General features: G+C 35.3%; 1 protein-coding gene across 1 annotated transcript in view; it reads right to left on the reverse strand.

Moving 5' to 3' along the window:
* LOC145295838 (sodium-dependent multivitamin transporter-like) overlaps positions 1 to 22192 on the reverse strand; it is a 248072-nt gene that overhangs the window by 72353 nt on the left and 153527 nt on the right. Inside the window, exons 5-6 of the mRNA XM_080141552.1 lie at positions 15252 to 15319; positions 5666 to 5820 (exon numbers count right to left, since the gene is read on the reverse strand). Of these exons, the coding sequence (XP_079997678.1) occupies positions 5666 to 5820; positions 15252 to 15319 (223 nt within the window). The remainder of the gene's footprint in view (positions 1 to 5665; positions 5821 to 15251; positions 15320 to 22192) is intronic.

Consider the following 22192-nt stretch of genomic DNA (forward strand, 5'->3'; position numbering starts at 1 on the left):
AACATATTTGGGTTAAAAAAGCTAAACCCGAAGTAAAAGAGAGCTTAACGGGTATCAGAATATTGAGATGAAATCAATCAAAGATCATTGTTTTACAAAATATTCCTGTTCAAATATAACATTTTTCGTTTTGAAAAATTGTATTTTTCTGAATGAAATTTAAGTATAAAAAACTATATATATATATATATATATGCCTCCGTTCAGGCTCGAAAGGCAAAGGATATCTCTGTAAGGGCAGCTGCGCATGCGATTGTGAGGCAAGGGTTGCGCAATCACTAACCACACTTCTCCTGAATCGGCAATGTTTGAGTTCAGTGGCAAAAAGAAGCCCAGGACGACGGGAAACAATATTGAGAGAAGCATACAGCACCTGGAAGTCCCAAATGGTCACCCATTTAGTACTAAACAGGTTCAACGTTGCTTAACTCCGGTGATCCATTGAGAACAACAAAATCATGTAAAGAATTGAATTCCTTGATGCAAAGCCATTGACCGGTCGAAAATGAAATAAACAAAATAAAAAATAACCCATATGTAACACTATATATATATATATATATATATATATATATATATATATATATATATATATATATATATAGTGTTACATAGGGTTTATTTCAGAAGAGATGACGTATATTATATCTTTGTTGTTGTTCATATGAGTGAGTGTTCATATTATGAGAGATCATATTGTGTGTGAGATAGACAGGGTATATATATAAAGAGACAGGATACATGTTAATACAGGAGAGCCGACCGACGGCATATAATACACAATGAGAGGAGATTTGATATATATATAGATAGATAGACTGATAGTTAGAGGAGATTGACATTTATGCTGTTGACAGTTCTGTGAATGGGAGTGTTTCTATAACATTGACACATATTTCTTTACCTATTTTTGAGATGATGATTCACAAAGTGCTCATAATATAAATTGACAATACCTTTTCTGTTGAATAACATAACACGAAGACGCAGATACAAAATTATGATGATATTCGTTTACTCCATTTTTGACCGGTCAATGGCTTTTGCATCAAGGAATTCAAGTCTTTACATGATTCTTTCTTCTCCCCTTCGCTTCCAAGGTTCCATGTCAGCTCTATCTCTGACTCACTGACTTCTCTCTTCTCCCCTGACTGACTGACTGACTTACCCTTTGCCAAGCTCCAACTATATTGAAAACTCATGACGTCATTGCATGACCAACACGTGCATATCAGACACGTGGCATTACACGCCTCACGTTTCCACAAATCCGACTCTCTAACCTAATTTTTGATTTACAGACATTTTCCATTGTCCGTTTTTAAATTCCTTATCTTAATTTCATTTCTTTAACAGAAACAAAATTATATCATTGCATTCCTTTTTCAATAAACAGATATCTAACTATTTTATGTGAACTGAACAATGGTAATTTTACATTCCATTTTCAATAACATTCGGTATTATTTATTTTATATTCTCAATTTCAAATCTAGCTTCGCAAGTTCGAATCCTCGGCTATCCCATCTCATATTTACTCACTTACAAGAACAGGCGGATGTTCTTTAACATTAGTACTGAATACATTATCTAAATATAAATGATAAAAGCGAAAAGCATAAATATCAGATTGACAAGAAAGTTATTGCGGGTTTTAACTTTTTAATTCAGTTGAAAATATTTCGGCTCAAATAAAAATTTATTAATCGAAATAAGCAGCATAAGAATCAATACACTTTTGCCAACGCAAAACTAGTGTATTTATGCCACGTAACGTATCTATGTAACTAGTGTATTTATGCCACGTAACGTATCTATGTAACTAGTGTATTTATGCCACGTAACGTATCTATGTAACTAGTGTATTTATGCCACGTAACGTATCTATGTAACGTAAAAATCTTGCGTTCTAATAGCTATGAAATCGCTGTAGGCGTTTTTTGGTATCTCTTAAGTTTTTAAAACATTTCTCATGCAGAAAGTTGTCGAAATGATTTAAAAAGTGGTAGTCGGTAGGTGAGAGGTTTAGAGAGTATGGCAGATGAGGTAGAGTTGCGTAGCCCAATTAGTTCATCTTCGTCAGGGTCGATTTAACAACGTGCGATCGGGCGTTGTCGTAGAGGAGAATTTGGTCGTTTCTATTGATTAATGCTGGGTGTTGTTGTCGAAATTTCTGATACATTTAATTCATTTTATAACATATATAATTTTAATGGTTTCGTCTGCATTCAACAACTGTAATGGATAAGACCGGTCGCAGACCACAAAAGTCAGCATAACCCTCTTATAGTGTAACTTTGGCCCCAGGAAATATTGTGGAGCTTCGTTGGCGTCCAACCACTGAGCTGAGTATCGCCGGTTATCGTAAAGTACCTACTTTTCATCACAAGTCACAACTCCAAGCTGCTGACGCTAAACAATGAATGACTATAACTCATTTCACACCATATTATAGTTATTAGTTTCAAATAGTATCTTCGGTGTTTATCACTGTGTTTATTTTAATTTAGGTTCCCAATAATAGTCCTTTGTTTTTGTTTACTTTGTGAAAGATCAAATTTTTATGTTTTCTCTTTGTTGCTTGAAAACGGTCGTTAATATTTTTAGCACACGTGGTTGTAGCGCATTTCCGGGAGTGTCCTAATTCAGTCAACGGTCTGTTTGCGTTTGCTTAATCCTAATTATAAGCAAAGGAGCGGCAACACGTGACTGCGACAAATTCCAACATTTTGAAAGTAGCACTTTCTTCTTATATAAATATTTGAAACTGTAAATTATGCTTAGGGGTAAAAAAAAAACGTTAAACTTCCAAATCAAATTGACTTATTAAGCATATAAATATTTGCTTTGTTATTTAAATCCCAATTAATCTAATAAATAATTACTATTAATAATAAAACTAAACAAATAAACAAAAGATAATGAAAGAAATTTAGATATAAAAGAAAAGAAAAAAAATTAAGAATATATTCACCGCTGCAATAACTTTGAATTGCAATATAATTTTAAACTCAAATAAGTATAAATCATATAATAATACTAATAGCAGGTTATCCGGTCGTAAGATACGCTAAAGTAGGATATTTTGATTTATGCATTAATTCTCTATTGTACCTACTATATAGTAATAATATCAAAAGTAAAAATATGACTTGAGTGCCATCAGTTAGAATCAAAACTGAAACATACAACTTTTAAGCCTCATTCTGAGCCACATCCATAACCATAAATTTTTTAAAAAATTACGTCATTTAACCTATGAATGTAGTCGACTATTCCTATCTAGGTCAACAGTTTTATATTCAATTTTGACTTCTTTAGCAGCAATTTTTGCCGGCTAAAAACCAAATCAAAATTGTGTTACAGGTACCAATATTTTATATATCAAATTTTTACTCTATAGACCAAATATTCAGAGAGGAGTTTGGTAGAGACTTTTGACATACAAACGGGCAAAGTCACTTGTAGTCCATTTCAGCTTCGCATATTTGTACTCTTTCCAAAACATTATACATGGCAGATTGTAGAATCTCTGGATTGCGATTTAACTACCTTATTTCATGCCTGATGTTTTCCTTCAATTCTTGAAGAGTTTGGAGTTTGTTTCTTTAAGATATCCCAACAAGAAAAAGTCGGAGCTAGTCAAGTCTGCGGAACGTGGTGGCCATTTCATATCGTCATAGCGAGAGATAATGTTGTCGCCAAAGCATTGCCTGAGAAGCTCCATGGTAACTCTCGCCGTATGTGTCATTGCCCCATCTTGTTGGAACCATAATCTGGGCCTATTTTGAATTTGTGGGCGCAGGAAGTCTGTAATCATAGTCTGGCATCTCTCTCCAGTAACAGTGACAACATTTTCGTCTTGATCTTCAAAAAAATAAGGTCCAGTAATCTTCTCCTCCATTACTGCACACCATACAGTGCACTTTATGGGATGCAACTGATTTTGATGAATTGCCCTTGGATTTTCAAAGCCTCAAAATCTGTAATTTTGTTTGTTAACGAATCCATTCAAATAAAAATGGGCTACATCTAACATAAACAACTTTTGTAGAAAATTGGGGTCATTTACGACAAATTCTTGTATTTGAACTACATATTGAACCCTTGTTTGAAAATCTTCAGGCTTCAAATGTTAAAAAAGCTGCACTTTAAAAGGAAAGAGTTTAAACTGTGCAGAATATTGTGCAGTGAGCTTCGACATATCCCAAGTTGTGTGGAACGTCGTCAAACCGATGTTTCAGAATGCTGTTCCATGCTCTCTCGCCCTCTTTCCCTATTTTTATTTGTGATGGCGTTTCAAGGTATAACAGCTCACGGAAGATCAAGTACAACTCCTTGGTTTTCAAATCGGCGCACAATGTTTCGAATTGTGTTGTGACTTGGACTATCTTTTACATGATAATGCCGTCGATAAGCTCTTTCAATCAAAACAATTGACCCCTGATTTTGGTAAACAATTTCACACCTTGCGTACGTTGTTCAATGCTATACTTATCTATAATTAATTTCCAACATATTATCTGTAAAATATCTGAAATAGAGAAAAAAATAATCATTAATGGTAAAATGACAAAGATTTGTAACCTTTCAGTTACTTTTTGGACACATTATACACACATACACACACACATATATGTGTATGTATGTATGTATGTATGTATGTATGTATGTATGTGTGTGTGTGTATGTGTGTGTGCTGGACCATTTTCATTTAAAATTCTACGCAGTTATGCAAAATATAGAAACTATGCTTAAATAGAATTCAGCGTAATGGTGAAAAAAAAAAAATAATTCAATAAGAAACCATAAAAAATAAATGTAATTAACGCTCGTTTTTCGAAGGAATTTTCAAAATAGTTAACCGTCATGTAAGTCATTCACCTATTTATGACTGGGTATATTAAGAAGTTCGTTTTTATAATTTTTAAATAGAAAAGTAGATCTAGCCTTTGGGCATGTATTGAAGATTCTAGCTAGGAAAATAATAGACATATATAAGGTACAGAAACAAGGATGTCCCGAACATTTTGAATGGTTTGGTTGGTTGGTTGTTTTTGTTTTACGGCATATCAACCTTTTTCGGGTTATTTAATGCTGAATCCAGTGATTTTGAAGAAAAATTTTTAAATTGAATATATTTGTTGTTTTCGAGTCGGTTTCTATTTAACCCGTAGTTGGAACCCTAACAGGTATTATCACTTCGGGTCAGAGTTGGCCTGGGAGCAATGGTAATTAAAAGGTGGCTCCACACTTCCCAAAGCCCGCAAGCTGGGGGCCTCACCACTGGATATAGTTTAAGGTCATATCCAGGACCATTTTGAATGGTTTAATGTATAATTTATTTTTGTGGTTTTCAGAAATAAATTAAATTTGCAGAGTGTATCTGTTCAGATGCTACACTCAAGTTAATTTCTCCTCAGCTAATGTAGGAGAAATTCTTCTATACTTAGAACATTTTTATTTTGCCTACTCCCTTTTTCGGGGAGCTAGTTTTCCTCCACATTAAAAAAGACTCGTCGGAAAGCAATTAAATAGCAATAGAAAATGTAAGCTTTTAATAACAATATCAGGTTGCGAAAAAATCAACTTTATTATTTATATAGATTAAGTATGTTTCTAGAGAATATCAAATTCACATGCAAGCTCCATTAGTTCTACTTACATAAAGTATGGCCACCGTTCTCCTTTGGTGATCAAATCGGTAAGTTTAGTTGCACCACCAACCCTCTGCACACCAATGATGTTCATTATAATGAGACTACCCAGGATGACGATCATTTGAAAGACGTCCGTCCAAACCACAGCACGAAAACCTCCCTGCCACATAAAAGACAAACAAAATCAATGAATAATATATATATATATGTATGTATATATATATATATATATATATATATATATATATATATATATATATATATATATATATATATATGTGTGTGTGTGTGTGTGTGTGCGTGTGTGTGTGTATGTGTGTGTGTGTGTGTTGTGTGGAGGGGTGTACTATAATTATTTACAGGATGGAACGATAAAATTGTTTGTCACCCTAGAAAAGACGACATTATTCCATTTCCATTTGATGAAAACCTGTTTTCTTTTTGTCGCAGACCATCTACTAGTTGGCCAGTTGTATACAAATCCTAAAAGTGACACAATGTTCGATGAACGAGATCAGAGATGCGCCGCTCTACAACTCATGCTCTCTACCGATCCAAGTTATGACAATATGACTATTGCCAGCACCCTCAAAATGCAAATCCGGACGGTTCAACGCTTGAGGGCACAGCTGAACGAAGTTTCTGGCCACGGTTATGATTTTTTATGTGGTTTCACGTGAGGACCACATAATGCCACCTCACATCTTAGAAGTCAGCTTGAAAGTCAACACCAACGTGTATCTGGATGTGCTGAAGAGTGTAGTGATCCCCTGGTGCAATCAAGTGGTCGCTAGCAGATCCTGATTGCGGCAGCAGGACACAGCGTCGGCACACAAGTCCAAAGAGATCCAGGCTTGGCTTTAGAAGTGTTTTGACTTTCTACCCTTCTCTCACTGCTCCTCCCTCTTCGACCTGAACCCGTTCGACTACTTCGTTTGGTCATACGTTGAGAACATCACCAACATGACCTCCCACAAAACTAAAGCCAGCCTGATCGCTACCATCCACGACTATTCGCCGAGCTCCCGCCAGCGCTTGTGGAAAATGCATACTCCCAGTTTCGGACCCGTATCAAGGCGGTGATTGAGATTAAAGCCGGCTATATATATAGATGTCAGCTCTACTATATAATCTAGTTACCTGAATTGATTTTTTCAATAAAAGTTTTAAAATAAAGCTGTGGTGTTATTTTCTTTAGAGAGACAAATTTACCTATATATATATATATATATATATATATATATATATATATATATATATATATATATAGGTTAACTAAATTGTGTTCCTAAGTTATTACATTCATCTTGAAGAAACTACTTCTCTCAAATACGTAATCCTAAACAGGAGCCAGCAAACAAATCCTCTGGCTCTATTGACAGCCCGTATTTATTCATTAAATGGTATAATCATTCTTAGAACACTGCTCAATCATATTATTACAATCATAATATTACAATACATTTCGAAAATAAATAATAACCGCTTCCTTAAGTTCAATTACATTCTACAGTCCGTCCTGATTGTATTCAAAGAATAAGGGATATCAGTTTACTTGATTTGCCATGCATACTGACTGAGTCTGGTTAATAATACTGTTAACCATTATTTAGATTAATAGAATACATTAAAATCATATAAGACCATATTCAACATGGCGTTTTACACTGACTGAAAAACACGAATTAAAAAAATACTTTATGAAAATACAATAAAACATATGTTAATAATTATAACATTTTTCTTAATAATTCTTGTTTAATACGAAAGCAAAAATTCGAAAATAAATTAATTTGACGATAGTAGCATTGACTTATATGTAGGGTTGTCCGGTAAAGTTATAAATAGACGCATATCAGTTTTTCCATGCACTTATTTACAGAACGATTCTTCGATATAAATTAAAAATCAAAAAACGGAATATTACTGCGTTACTCCATATTTTTTTATGAATCATTTCATCCTAATCACCACTAAGTCCATATCTATAAGCGAATGGTTTCTCAATCTTTAGATAGAATAATTAGTGTATGGGTATTTTATTTTACTCATCTAAATCATTTTTACTGATTCAAATAAAAATACAGTTACGTTTTTTTTAATTTTCGTTTTGCTAGACTTTTAATGGGTTGAGGAGATTTAACAGCGATCACTTCACATAAAAAATGACAATGACGGAAAATACTCGTGTTTGACAAAAATATAAGTGACAATAAGAATTACACCAAACAATATATACAAGACGAACCATTAAGTTTTATTTTAAGTTTGCAGGGGTCAGCAAAAAATGCATGCTAAAACATTTAATATGATTCCCATACTTTTAAGAAAAAAATATGTTTGAAGGAATATATATATATATATATATATATATATATATATATATATATATATATATATCTATATATATATATATATATATATATATATATATATATATGTATATATATTTAATTACCGAAGGACACGTGTTTTAAACCCCAAATCTACCAAAGCGATATCAAATTAATCAACCTTGTAAAACAGTAACCTGGTCAACGAAATCAAAGTTCTTTCGCCGGCACATACAATGGATCCCAGGAACGTACACTTAGGACCTCTCACGTGCCTTTGGCTGGGAGAGGTGAAAGAAAGAACACTTAAAAATTCAGGCACGTATAAGTTCTATAACCTCGTTCATGAACAAAACAAGGTAAACCAATACAAAACCCAGTTCCACGCTGCCTAATACTCACACACTCGCATTAACAAACACATATAGACATACATAGCCCAATCGCTCGTGTCTGATATTCTATCATTTTCGTACTAAAATACAAGTAGGATAAACTTTATGAAATGAACATTTTTCTCACTGCAATGACCTTTATCTTCTTGTAAATTTAGTCAATGAAAATTTTGTTATTTAACTACGTTTTCCTTGATATTTTAATTAATAAAACACTGATCATGCTAAATTAGCACTTACTAGCTGGTGACCCTAATATTCTTTAATGTTTCATTTATTTCCATTTTAATATGCATGCAAAACCGTTTAATATGCTTCATTTCTACTTTCCCATAACGTTAAATTGATAAGCCATGGATTAATCTACAGAACAATAATTTTTACAAGAACAGAAACACACACATACACACACATATACGCACATATACGCACGTACACACATGAAAACAAACATTGTTAAAAATAACAGAATTGATTGCTTAATTATACCTTTTCAATTTTTCCAATTTTCTTATGATTTTTTTTGCGTCAAAATGAGAAATAATGTATGCTTCATATGTATCATGGACGTTTTCAATTCTTCGTCGAATCATTTTGAGGTGACAAAAATAAATGAACAAAAAAGCCGGAGAAAAGAATAGAATTTTAAAACTCAGAAAAGATATTAATAGATGTAGCTTGGAGCAGATTTTTATTAAAAAATTGCGGTCAGAATTAAAAATACTCGAAACTATTTTTCTTACGCACGAAACCAGTAACGAGATTTTAAAACGATTAGCGTAAACGTGTGACGCTAATTCTGGTGTCACGGAATCGAAATTCTTAACGTCTTTCATAGAACTATATGCGTTTGTTGTTTAGAAGTCTGACTTTACGTGTATGTTCTCTATTTCATATTAAAATTTTATATAATAAAATGATATGCTTCAACAAGCATAAAATAAACATATTTCACAACCGATAAAAAAAATAGCGTTTCCCTATATTTTTATCGGTTGTGGAAATATGTTTATTTTATGCATTTTATTATATAATCTATATTATTAAAAGAATTATATTTTACTTGACAAGAACAATGAAAAATGCGGAACGATAATTTGCTTCTCTTTCCATTTTGACCAGTGTGCTTATTATCAAGTACTTAATATTCGTCTGCGAAATCTAAAAACTTTATTTTTTACGGGGTGTGAAATGTTAATAAGACAGAATAAAGTTGTAATTTTGGACTGACGTTTTTTCATTGGTAAGAGGAATGCAATGAATCAATATATATGCTTTAAAGTTGGAAACATATAATTAATATTTTTATCAGAACTTTTTTGAAAGTTTTTGGAAATGTTTTTGAAATTAAATTTTTTTTAAAACTTTAAAAACATTTGAAAGGTTTAAAATTTTTAACATATTTTTATTAATTAAAACAAAATCCTTAATATTTCATTTTTTTATATATTGTTTTATATATTCTTTTAACATTTATTGTTCTTTTCTTTTCGTTTCTCTCTTTTACCCACATCATATCGCCCCTATAAAATTAAACGGCAAATTCATTTTTTATACATATATTATTTAACATTCAATAAATATTTTCTTAACATTTCTTGCTTTTCAAAGATTTTCAATTTAACATTACGAAATTCTTTTTCTAAGATGTGAAACACACGACTAATATAAAAGTACAAAATAGACTTCGTGGCTTAGTGGGGGATGCCCTTTTCTCTTCCCTGCAACCTCTCTCCCACAGAAGAGACGTTGCAAGCCTATCTTTGTTTAACGTTATTTCCATGGCAGGTGCTCGTCTGAACTCCAATCTCTGGCCCCCCTCGCCAATCTTTTACGGAAAACACCCGTCTAGCTGAATCCACTGTCAAAAAACTTTCCCCACTCTTTATCTATGCCTAAATCAAAACATAGATTCCATGAACAAAGCTTCTTTCTTAGAACTGCACGCATGTGGAACTCTGTTCTGTCTGCCTGCTTCCCACCTGACTACAACCTGGATGTCTTCAAGTCCTGATGAACCGCCCCCTTAAGTAGACACTTTATTAAAAATCTCCACACTAACGTACTGTACTTACAATAACCCATCTCCCTGAGTGGCTTCCGGGCCTTGATAAGTGGTGACCACCTTGTAAAAAAAAAAAAGTCCCATTCGACCTAGTGTATACACATTAACGTTGAAAAATTGCCACTGAAACCAGGCGTCATTTCTTTCTCTCCACAAGAACTTCGGTCCTCCTCCGATTAATGCCACCAGAATATGAAAAAAAAAAAAACAAAAAAAAAAACAAAAACATTTTAACACGGACAGTTTTCTACCTTAAAAAAGTATGTTTCTATACCGAAAATTTGGACATTATATATATTAAAAAAAAAATGATTTTATCATTTTATAAATGTTTTCTTAACATTTCTTGTTTTCAGAGTTTCAATTTATCCTTCATTTTTTTTTTACAAAGGAGACACTACTTATCAAGGCCCAGAAGCCACTCGAGGATAAGGGTTAATGAGTGTAGAGTAGTCAGTGTGATAATATTAGAGTAATCGTTAGTAGTGGAAATTTGGCAAATTGGATTACTTAAAGAAACAGAAAGCAGGGAAAAGGAATTGTTGTGTTCTGTCATTTTTGTCGATTGTGTGCTTCGTTTGGTTATTCCATGACGATGCTGATCTGAACCTAAAATAACGTGTCATTTAGGCTGACATTTTTTATTTATTAATTAATACGCTAAGAGAATGAGGGTAGATAATGCTACTTCCGCAGAGTCATAAGATTCTGCACAGGAACTTCTCTCGAATTAAGTTCTTTCGGATCGTATCATTATACGGGAAGCTCGTATGGGATGTATCCTAATATATGGGACTCGTTCGACTCGTATTGCAATATAGGGGATCGTACTTAAGTAAGTAAGGGCTCACAGCTTGGATAACAATTCTCATTGCAAAACTACAAACGAATAAAGAAAAATGTCGGACATAGAAGATTTCATGAAAGACTCACCCCTAGATAGGTTACATAAGAAGATGAATTAATATAAACAGAAAAAAAAAAACAAACTAAAATTAGAGGTTAAGGAAACCATGAGAAAAGGCCATGATGGACAATGATATCTTCGATGAAGAAACGTTGGAAGAGTTATCGACAAAGACGACCATGATACCCGAGCAGGTTTAACTAGAAAAAGGCTAGAATAATGGCTTGGATGGAGATAAACAATTTTACTTGTTTGATTTTATTCCGTTGGCGTTAATTTAATCGGTTCTTGTTTTTAGAATCTGATATTTTAATCTGCCTGACTTGTTTTAAGTCTAGTGAACATATCTGCTCAAATTAAGTGCCTCGATCCTAACCCGGTCCAGCACGTGGACTCGGGCGAAAAACACTACAACAAGGTGACGATGGTCTAATAATATACGACATGGATCGATGACCTGCGTGTTCCAAGTTCGAATCCAGTTCATTCCACGAAAATTACTTTCACTCAGGATGTTAGCAACCTTCTCATGGTCCCTTCCGTAAGTACCCGATGTCTTTCTAGAAATAATTCTGGCTAGAAAAATATCGGGGAAACCAATGAGAACAGTAAAAACTTTGCATTTATACAATATGATCATCATGACTACAATAAATTAATCAGTATTCAGTGAGTAAAAAGTTTATTGATCCTGTAATGTCAGTTAAACAACAGTCTTCCTATATTTCCTGCCTTGACAGAGTTCAAAATAGACTTCGAAACCTAGTAGGGGATGACCTTGTCTCTTCTCTACAACCTCTTTCTCACAGAAGAGACGTTGCGAGGCTTTGTCGTTATTTTCATAGCAACTGTTCGTCTGAGCTCCAATTTATGCCCCCCGCCAAACATTCACAAGAAACACTCGTCTAGCTGAAAACACTATCAATAATTTTCCCCACTCTTTATCTGTGCCTAAACCTAAACGTAAATTCCATGAAGCTTCTTTCTTATACTTGCACACCTGTGGAACTCTCTGCTGTTTGCCTGCTTTCCTGTTTGTCCTGCTGACTACAATATGGTCGTCATCAAGTCCAATGTAAACAAGTTCTTGATAAGCCGTTCTCCTTAAGTAATCTAATTTACCAAATTTACACTTCTTACGATTACTATGATATTGTCCTTTTAACTACTGTACACTCTTTAACCGTATCCTCCAGTGGCCTCTGTGCCTTGATAAGTGGTGATTCCTTTGTAAAAGAAAAAAAAATTACGCTCCAACATTAAAAAAATCGTATAAGCTTTTGAGGTTAGCGTTGCGGTTGACGCATTATTTTCTCGATCAAAAGCGATGTTGAATCTGATCACAGCGTGAAGTGAAGTATGCAAAGGAACTGAGTAAAGAAATAGAATTTGCGAAAGATGAAGAAGAAATCTATCGTCGGTATTAACCAATAATTGTAGAAACACTAGAAACAGCTCCGAAATACCAAAATAAAGACTAGAAGAAATCGGAATCAAAAGGAAGATTGGTATTACTATAAAAAACAGACAAACTATTAAGAAAAATCCTAGAATACGAGATACAGTTCATACTGATAGATGATACTGACCAAGAACAGATAAGTTAAAATAAAACCGTACTTCGACTTTTTGATGGGAGGTTATTTGAAAATGGCGGGTGCTGTAAGGAAAAAAACCCGCATCCAAGTGCATTATGTATTGGCCTAAGTTTTCGCTATGATCTAAAGTAATCTTATACCCTCATCGCCGTTACATCCTCATTTTAGGATTTTATGGTTGTTTGTTCTTTTTTGGTGGCAACTTCATTATTCGTGCATTTAATTGGTAAGCTCTGTTTATTTATTTATTTTATCACTCACTTTTTATCCGTTCATTTGTTTCTCGTTTTCAAATTATTTATTTATCTATTTGTTTATTCATATTCAATCATCAAATTAGCAGTCAGTTGAACAGATATATTGGCTCCTTTATATGATTTAAATAAAAGTAATATGCTGGGAGTAATATTTTCACTGTCCTGAATGAACGGATAAAAAAGCGAGGAATAATATAAATAAATAGAGCGTATCAATAAAATAAACAGATAATGAAGTGGCCACCAGAAAAAAAAACAACCATAAAAATCTTAGACAGGGAAGTCTACAATGAGGATATAATATTACTTCAGATCATAGCGAAAACTTAAGCAAATAAATAACTGCCAAGTTAAAATAATACCAATACCTCTCCATTGTGACAGCTTAACCACACGGTATCATGCTTCCCCTGCTGCCTTCATCCCCACTCCTACTCCCTTCCTTCGCCACACCTCCCTCCAAAACACATACTGCTCATATTCACAAAGTACTTTCTTCTAGCGCGAATATCTTATAAAAACGAATGTAATCTTGACTCTTGTTTCAATATCGCTCCTTTTTTTTTGTCTAATGAAGTGATCTCTTTGAATTGGGATTACACTGAAACATGTATGCACATATTTAATTGGAATGTTTATTGGGATGATTATTATTTATTCATTTATTACGGACTATTATCCTCATCTTTTAGTTGTTGTTTCGGTCAACTGATGAAAACCAGAGGAGTAATTGGCCAAAACGTCGTGAAACAACAACTAAAAGTTGATGGCAATAGTCTGCAATAAATAAATGAATGTATGCACATATGTAGCCAATAATGTTTGTAAAATAAACAGACTTTATACCAGCTCTGTCCTACATGGAACACTCTTTAATAATTACGCGAGTTTCATTGGATTCACATCTAGGAAACAAATCGATACAACCAACACACACACAGACGCATATATATATCTATATAATTATACAACTCAAATGACCTTGTAATGAGTGATGTAACCCACTTCCGGTTTACGACATCCGGTTACACATGCACGCATAAACATTAACCCATAACAACGTAAACAAATAAACACAAATAGCTTCTTTTGCAGATTTTGACCCACGCACTGAAATATTAACGTTATTATTTCGAAATTATTATTTAACATGGGAAGAGTGGGGGTGTTTTGCAACTATTCTTTATTACTGTCGCTATTTTCTTACAACTAAACAACTTTAACCCGTTGACAAACATAAGAACAATTGTAGTAAAGCCAAGACTACTACTACTACTACTACTACTACTACTACTACTACTACTACTACTCTCTATCCGTCCCTTTCCTTCCTTCCTTCTTTTTATTTTTTGTTTACATTTCTAGATACAAAATAGTTGTGTGAGAACGGTGAATTTGTTGACACATTTACTAATCTGTTTCAATATTAGTTTTATTTTATTTTATTTTATTTATTAAGGTTTTATTTTTTAGCTTCAGGTTTTATTGATTATTTTTTTAAAGTTTCTATAACTTGGTTGAAGGATTCCAATATGGGGTTTTTATTCTTATATTTCTCATTGGTAGGTTCATGTACGTTTTTGCTGCTAAATGACTTTCGTCGGCGTTCGATTCGTAGGAAAATCATGTTTAATTATCGATTTTTGAGCGATTATTCGGAAAAATAGGTAACTTTACACGAATAGGGAGCATTTGTTTTTTCATGTTTGAGTGACCCGTCTGTGATTTTTCATTTTAATATACTTTCATAGAAATGTTTCTGTTATGTCAAAAAAACAAAAACAAAACTATTTTCTTTACGTCACAAGTGTCACGCTCATACATGAATTCCATAGCTAATATAACATACTGACCCAACGGGTTACGGGTAGTCTAGTCTAGTATATATATATATATATATATATATATATATATATATATATATATATATATATATATATATATATGTAGATAGATAGATAGATAGATAAAGATATATGTGTGTGTGTGCGTGTGTGTATTCCTGTATATGTATTTGTGTATATGTGTTTACTTACAATGGCTGTGTATATAGTGCATATACTTCCAGACACAATAATTGCCACCGAAGTAGGGATTCCAGCAACTGAAAAAGAAATAAATTTTATTAAACACAGTATAAACAAGAAAAACAATTGCTGCATTAACAACAACGACAACATCGCACAAATCTAAAGAGGTTAAGGAAAATGGAAAAATTGAGGAAGAAAAACACAACCCCTACATCCACTAGAAGGGGGCAAAGAGAACTAAAAACTTGCAAAGACGTATTGCTACTTAAATTCTAGAAAAAGTCAATGGTTGCCGAAAAGCAGAAAAGACGTTGTGATAACAAAATAATTTGAAACAATTATCAAATGAGACTGAGAATGCTGGGAATTTGTGGAGACTTGTCACTCGGATTCCAGGAAATGCTACTTGTTGCCAATGAGCGTTCAGTGATAAAACCTTGCATGAGAATTTCTAGTGAGTCAATAATAATGAACACTCGAATATTTAGTGAGGAAGTAGGAATAGAATTCGAAATAAATTTAAAGAGAAAACTTAAAATGTATCAATTACTTAATTAAAATACAATACGAAAATCAGATACATATTTACTCCCTGTTATCAAAACATGATAGTTATAAATTCTTGGACATACTGGAAGCAGACATCATTAAAGCAACATATGAAAAAAATAGTAAAACTAAATTAGGTAGTACTCCGCGCAAAATACACAGAATCTTTCATAAACTGGACACAATAAAAAAATGAAAAAAAAAAAAAAACTTGTGAAAGAAGTGGGAAACTAATGTTCATGCACTCTATGATATTGACCGACTCTGTAAAAAAGAAATAGGTTAAATAGAATCTGTCCTGTGTATTCCATGAAATTGCATTTATGTCTGTGGAAAATATAGTCATATGAACACAATGACCTAGAGTGGAGCGAGCCGAATGAACGCGACTACGAAAACATTCCATTGCAATCTTTTTCTTGCTCCCGATAACCAAACAATCATTCAGGTAAAAAAAAAAAAATAAAAGAATAAAAATGAACAACTTGAAAAGTCAGCTCTCCCGTAGCAAGAAAAGAAAATTATTGACTACCCTTTTCGTCTTAACTGATTATAAATACATGAAAAACTCGCCTTTCATGGTTGCCAACATCCTCAATCGGAAACTGCTACAGCAATAAAAATTGCCCCGACCAATAATCTTGTAAAAGCAGTAATTCAAAGTTTTAAGTTCACAATGCAAGAATCAGTTTTCAACTTAATGTAACAAGAATCGAATTTGGTTAGATTTTCTCGAAGGTGGAAAATGCGACTAAACAGTCTTCCATTGCTCATAAATGCTGAATGGAAATGCATATTATGACAAGCTAGGAAACAACATAGGATTATTAACCTGATGACAATAATGAGAAGACCAGTCTCAATTCGTAGCCTCGTAGGAGATGCCCCTTTCTTTTCCTTACAACCTCTATCTCACAGAAGAGATGTTGCGAATTTGTCTCTGATGTATCGTTATTTTCATGGAAAGTGTTCGACTGAGCTTCAATCTATGGTCCCCCCTCGCAAAACTTTCACAAGAAACACTCGTCTAGCTGTAAACACTATCAATAATTCCCCCCACTCTTTATCTGTGCCTAAACCTAAACGTAGATTCCATGAACAAAGCTTCTTTCTTAGAACTGCACGCCTGTGGAATTGTCTTCCGTTTTCCTGCTTTCCGGCTGACTACAATATGGTTGTGTTCAAGTCTAACGTAAATAAGTTCTTGATGAGCCGTTCCATATGTTATCAAATTTACCAAATTTTCATTACTATATTGTCCAATTTCTACTGTACACTCTTTAACCCTTATCCTTGAGTGGCCTCTTGGCCTTGATAATGTGGTGATGCCTATGTAAAAAAAAAAAAATTGTGACCAGAGTTGATCAACCTTTCCTGATCCAGAAAAAGATCAAGTGCTAGGAGATGATGAGGTGTAGGCTTTCTCAGATCTCGAAACTAATCTAGATTCATCTAAAACGTTTGCTGTTACGATATCTTCATTAGGTAAAACGCTTCTTCATGTCATAAACATTTTCATGAAGCTGATGGACCGAAACTCCCTGGTGTTCAGATCCACGGGATTCTAAGCGATGCAAGTATGCCAGAAGGTAAATTTGATGCCGTACCAAGTATAAAAATTAAGGTTCATATACTTGATCCTATTTTATTAAAAAAATGCCTTTACTAGCCTGTGAAAAAATTGATGACAACATCACTTGAATGTCAGTCGTTACCCACAATTTATAAGGGAGAGCTTCCTTGCAGTTGTGCAAAATGGTTGGCAGGCAATTTAGACAAGATAAATAGCTATAAACTCTATCTTATTAATTAGCAAAGCAAAAATCAAACCAGTTGTTGGTCCTATACAAAGTAGGCAGCAAAGCTGTATACCTCTTTTGAGGCATCGCAAAACAGATACAATTCACCAAATCGACCTTTGTCGGACATCACTCAATCAAAAGATGTCCGTTTATAATGATTAAAACTTATGAGGAACTTGATCATCCCAAATCAAATATCGTTTCAATAATTCTCCAATCAAAACACCTGGGTCGACTTTGAAAGGATCTGCTTCTTAATAGATGAAATTAAATCGCATTTGATATGGGCAATATTGCTCTTCAAGAGATTATCGTATCTGTATCCGTACCATTTTTGCGTATCTGTATCCGTACCATTTTTGCTCCCATAAGAATTGTAAAGAGGTTGGAGATGAACAAAAAATCAGTCTGGAATAACGGAAATACTGACCCCATCATCATCTCTAACAAAAATCACGATTTGCTTCTGGCTGCACTCAGGGACATGACCTGTAAAGAATGCCCCCCCACCAGCAAGACAAAATAATTCGACCTACATTACATTCAATAGATTTCCTGTTCGATTCTTTTAAAGAAAAGCCGAATCACTCGCCTTTAGACTACAGTTAAATACTCGTCTAAATTTAGTAGTTATTACTAGATCAGATTGGAAAATGGATCGATGACGTATCCATATATAATATCCAAATCATTGCGAACACACGTATTTCTTTAATGATATCCGCCCTGTTCTTGACAGAAGCACACTTTTAGATAATCCTGGTAAACATCCTTCTCATCCAGACTCCTGACCTCCCAGTCCAACACACACACTATAATTCCGTAGTTTCAAGGGGCACGGGTCATTTTATCTGAATGCCAGACGTTTAAACAATATTTCTGATGGATCTTATCTCAGTCCAAACTTGAAATCCCCTTCCGGCCTTGAATCCATAATGACTCAATTTTAAACATTCTTTCCAAGCCACTCTCTACAACACTGAAAGGAAAGAAGTCCCCTAGCAGGTTTCCATAAGTTGGACTCTTGAGTAAAACAAATATGGACCGATTCCAACCAGAGCGAATGTTCTCAGTAGATGAACAGAGAAAACCCGACCCCATAGACAAGGCACTGCAAGAAATCTAAATATTTCACGAGAGCAATGCACATGATTCTTCTTATAGAGGCCAGGTCAGAACCAGAATTAAATTGCCCGACCAGAGAACACCCGGTTCGCCTGCACTTCCTAACAGCAAGCCCCAATTGTAAGGATGAAAACACAAATCCAACATGTCAGCCTCCAGGGAGTGTTGAGCATGGCGGTGGCATAAATCAACGTCCAGCACCACCTCTCTCAATTTCCAGTCACATTTTGCGAGAATAATAGTCAGTTTCAGGTGATAAATCACACCGACGGAATCTAAGGAATGCAAGATGTCACTAGCCCAATAGATTCGTCCACTGACTGTATCCAACAGGTAATTAACCGAACCAGCCCCCCCCTCCTCAACAATGTGAAAAGAGGTAATTTGCTAGAGGGAGATTTAAAATCCTAAACTACACAAAAAACTGCATTACAGCGTGTTTAGGCTCCTATGGATTTAGGAAATATTTCTCATGTAGGGCCTCGGGAAATTCTCAGGATATGACGGGTAAGGCCAATGATTTTAATGAGATGTTTGGTGATTCTTGTCTCACAACAAAGTAGGCACAGAGAAAATTATATTTCCAAATAACAAAATCGGTTCTCATTTCAACTTTTCCAGAAAGAAGTCTAACAATTGTCCAGGCTGAATTATCCGCAGAGAAATTGCAGAAAGGTGCATTAGTTCGATCTTGCAGGATGGATACAAATCTGCAAAAGAAATTTCCAAAGTGAGAATTCTGCTCATTCTGAATGTAATCAATAATGTCCTCGAATATCTTATCAGTTGTTCTCAATTTCCCGGCCGCTGATTTGTACTTGAAGTAAATATCACTATGGATGAAGAATGAATTCTATTTAGAATAGATTCCAAAGTATGTTGTAGAGATAGTCGGGCCGAGTAAAAATTAGTATCCTTGGGATGTAGAGAAGAATCTAGATCACCCAATATCTTATGCGCTGTCATTTGTAAGGTTAACCAATCAGATTTCATCTGCTCTCTTTCTCCGTCTCTCCCCTCTCTTTTTCCTTATCAGTTGCGGGAAATTTGGCGCTTGAAGATGCAGATTTCTGTTGCGGTAATATATTTTGAAATCCGGAAGAACTAATAGAATATAATAGGTGTAATTCCCGCTTTGCAATATGTGGTTTGAGTTGTCCCCCTTTGCAAATTGGCTGTTTGGAGAAATGGAAAACTAGATGGCTCTGGTTGATAGTCAATTTGCATAAGTGGAGAAATGGGCAGCATATAAATGGTACTTTTTTTTAAGCAGGGTGAAGAACGCAGAGAGTGAAACGACGGTTGGAAGAAGTGACGGTGAATTCTTTTTGTGACGGTGAATTATTTTTGGACGTTGAAGAGCTCGACCTTTTGGAAGGAACAGCTGTGTCTTATACATATTTTTTTTTTAATTTCTTTTTTTTTCTACTTCACTACACAGGATTATCATGACCTTCATATAATCTTCATTTTCGGGATGGAAATTCTGGAAAGAATACGATCTTTGAAATCTGTTACAGTGGATAGGTTAGTGGTCTAACTCAAAAGAAAGAAAAAAGAGCAAAAACAACGAGAATATATTACTACGAAATGAATGTCAACAGTTTTTCGCAAATTGTCAAAAGTTTAGACACATCGATAGGATAATGCAGAGTGGAGCGAACCGAATGTATGAGGTTGTGAGTAGAACCTTCTGGGACTTTCTTGACGTGACGAGGGTGATACTTCTATCGATTTTCGTCCTTACTCAATTTTCGACCTTGAGATACTTGCCTTTTGTGGCTAGAACATCATTAATAGACAGTTTCTACACCGTTGAGGCATCCTATCCTATCTTTTATACACTTATTGTAACGGTGCATAGTTACTAAAGGTTACGCCCGTTGCAAGGAAAACAGTGACTGCACAGGAGAATGAACCGGAAATGCTTTGGTTTCGAGTGACAATTGTGACCATATTTTTAACTGCCAAAAGCACATATTGGCAGTTCAAAATACTTGAATAAAAGGAGTTTTACTCTAGATGGTAGGGGTTAACAATGGTTCAATGTACATTCTATCCATTAACTCCACTGTCACTTGTAGATTCTGTCATGTTGTTGCAAAGAAAAAAAAGAGTACACAAAACCTCAGCTCACTGTAGCAGCGTCGTCCGTCGGTACTTTCTGTAGACTCGTTTTCACGCCTGTCCCATCTGCTCCAGTGGCCTGTTTTTATAAAAGACAGAGTCCTCCAAATTTGCATATGTGCACGAGAGCACATGAGATTCTGCAAGACTGCATTGTTATATAAGTCCGCAGGCGGCATCTTGGACCCTTTTCAGCATCATGATGCTGCGTTGGCAAAGTGCACACTGAGGCTGTTTAAGAAGTAAGCCTGCGTTACCACCATTTTCGCCCCCTCCCTGATACCATCATTAAAGAGAGGACAGGAATGCAGTGGCCTTTTTCTTCAGGTGTTTCTTCGGAGAGGGGGACCAGGGGCTTCATCCTCGCCTGTGCTTTCATCCTTGGTTTCAAAGTCGGTGAACCTAAGGCTGTTAATCTCAGGGTCACTGTCCGACGAAGTCGGCGTAACACAGAATGATGGTTCACTGGTCTCAGATCCAGTCTCACTCTCACTCAGTCTCACTTGTAATGTCAATCGAAGATCCTTGATGGAATGGGGCACCCAGTCAACCTGCACCGATTGTGGGCTGATCATCTCAGTAACACGCCTGGTTCCATAGCGTGTGGTGCACTTGCCGCAGGGGTTCTTAACCCAGACGGCATCCTCCTCTTTGATACTCTCTCTCATTGTCTCTGTCTCGGGCAGTGGGCTGGTCTCCATGCCTCTCACCTTGACGTGGTACCTGTGCAGTGCCTCGGCTGGTGCGGTAGAGGGTGAAATGCCTCAGGCACCTTCCTAGCTGCGATTGTCTTGATGGTCCTGTGGTTTCTCTCAATAATTCCATTCCCGCTGGGCACATGGGTGCACCAATATACCCCATATACCCCAGTTGTCTGAGAACTGTTTGACCTGCTCACTAACAAAGGCGGTGCCACTGTTGGTCAGTATCTCAGAAGGGGGACCACGCTCGAGAAAGACACTTTCCAGCTGGTGGCGGAGTCCTGCTGGCGAAGGGGCCGCAACAATGCAAATCTAGACGGTCCGCGATCGATGAGCGTCAAAAAATGCCTACAGTTGTGGTGAGTTACGTCCGTGCGACCCTGTTCCAATTTTCTCTCACACTCAGTTTTCCCTTCTTCCACTGGATGGGTGATGGTCGATCGCAGCTCCTCACAACAGATTTCACATCCCTCTTTGATACATAGGGGTCGACTAGCCTGGCGAAGTAAAGGGTTCAGTTTACACCGGGGTGCCCACTTTAGGCAAAGGTTGAATTCTTTGATGATCTCAGTCAGGGTAGCAAGTTGTCTCTGTATTAGCATTTCGGCCGATGCCTTCGTTGTCAACCGTGCTTTCCCACTCA

The sequence above is a fragment of the Euprymna scolopes genome, chromosome 2 (genome assembly GCF_053919585.1).
Source record: "Euprymna scolopes isolate OS-2025 chromosome 2, ASM5391958v1, whole genome shotgun sequence".
Lineage (NCBI taxonomy): Eukaryota > Metazoa > Mollusca > Cephalopoda > Sepiida > Sepiolidae > Euprymna > Euprymna scolopes.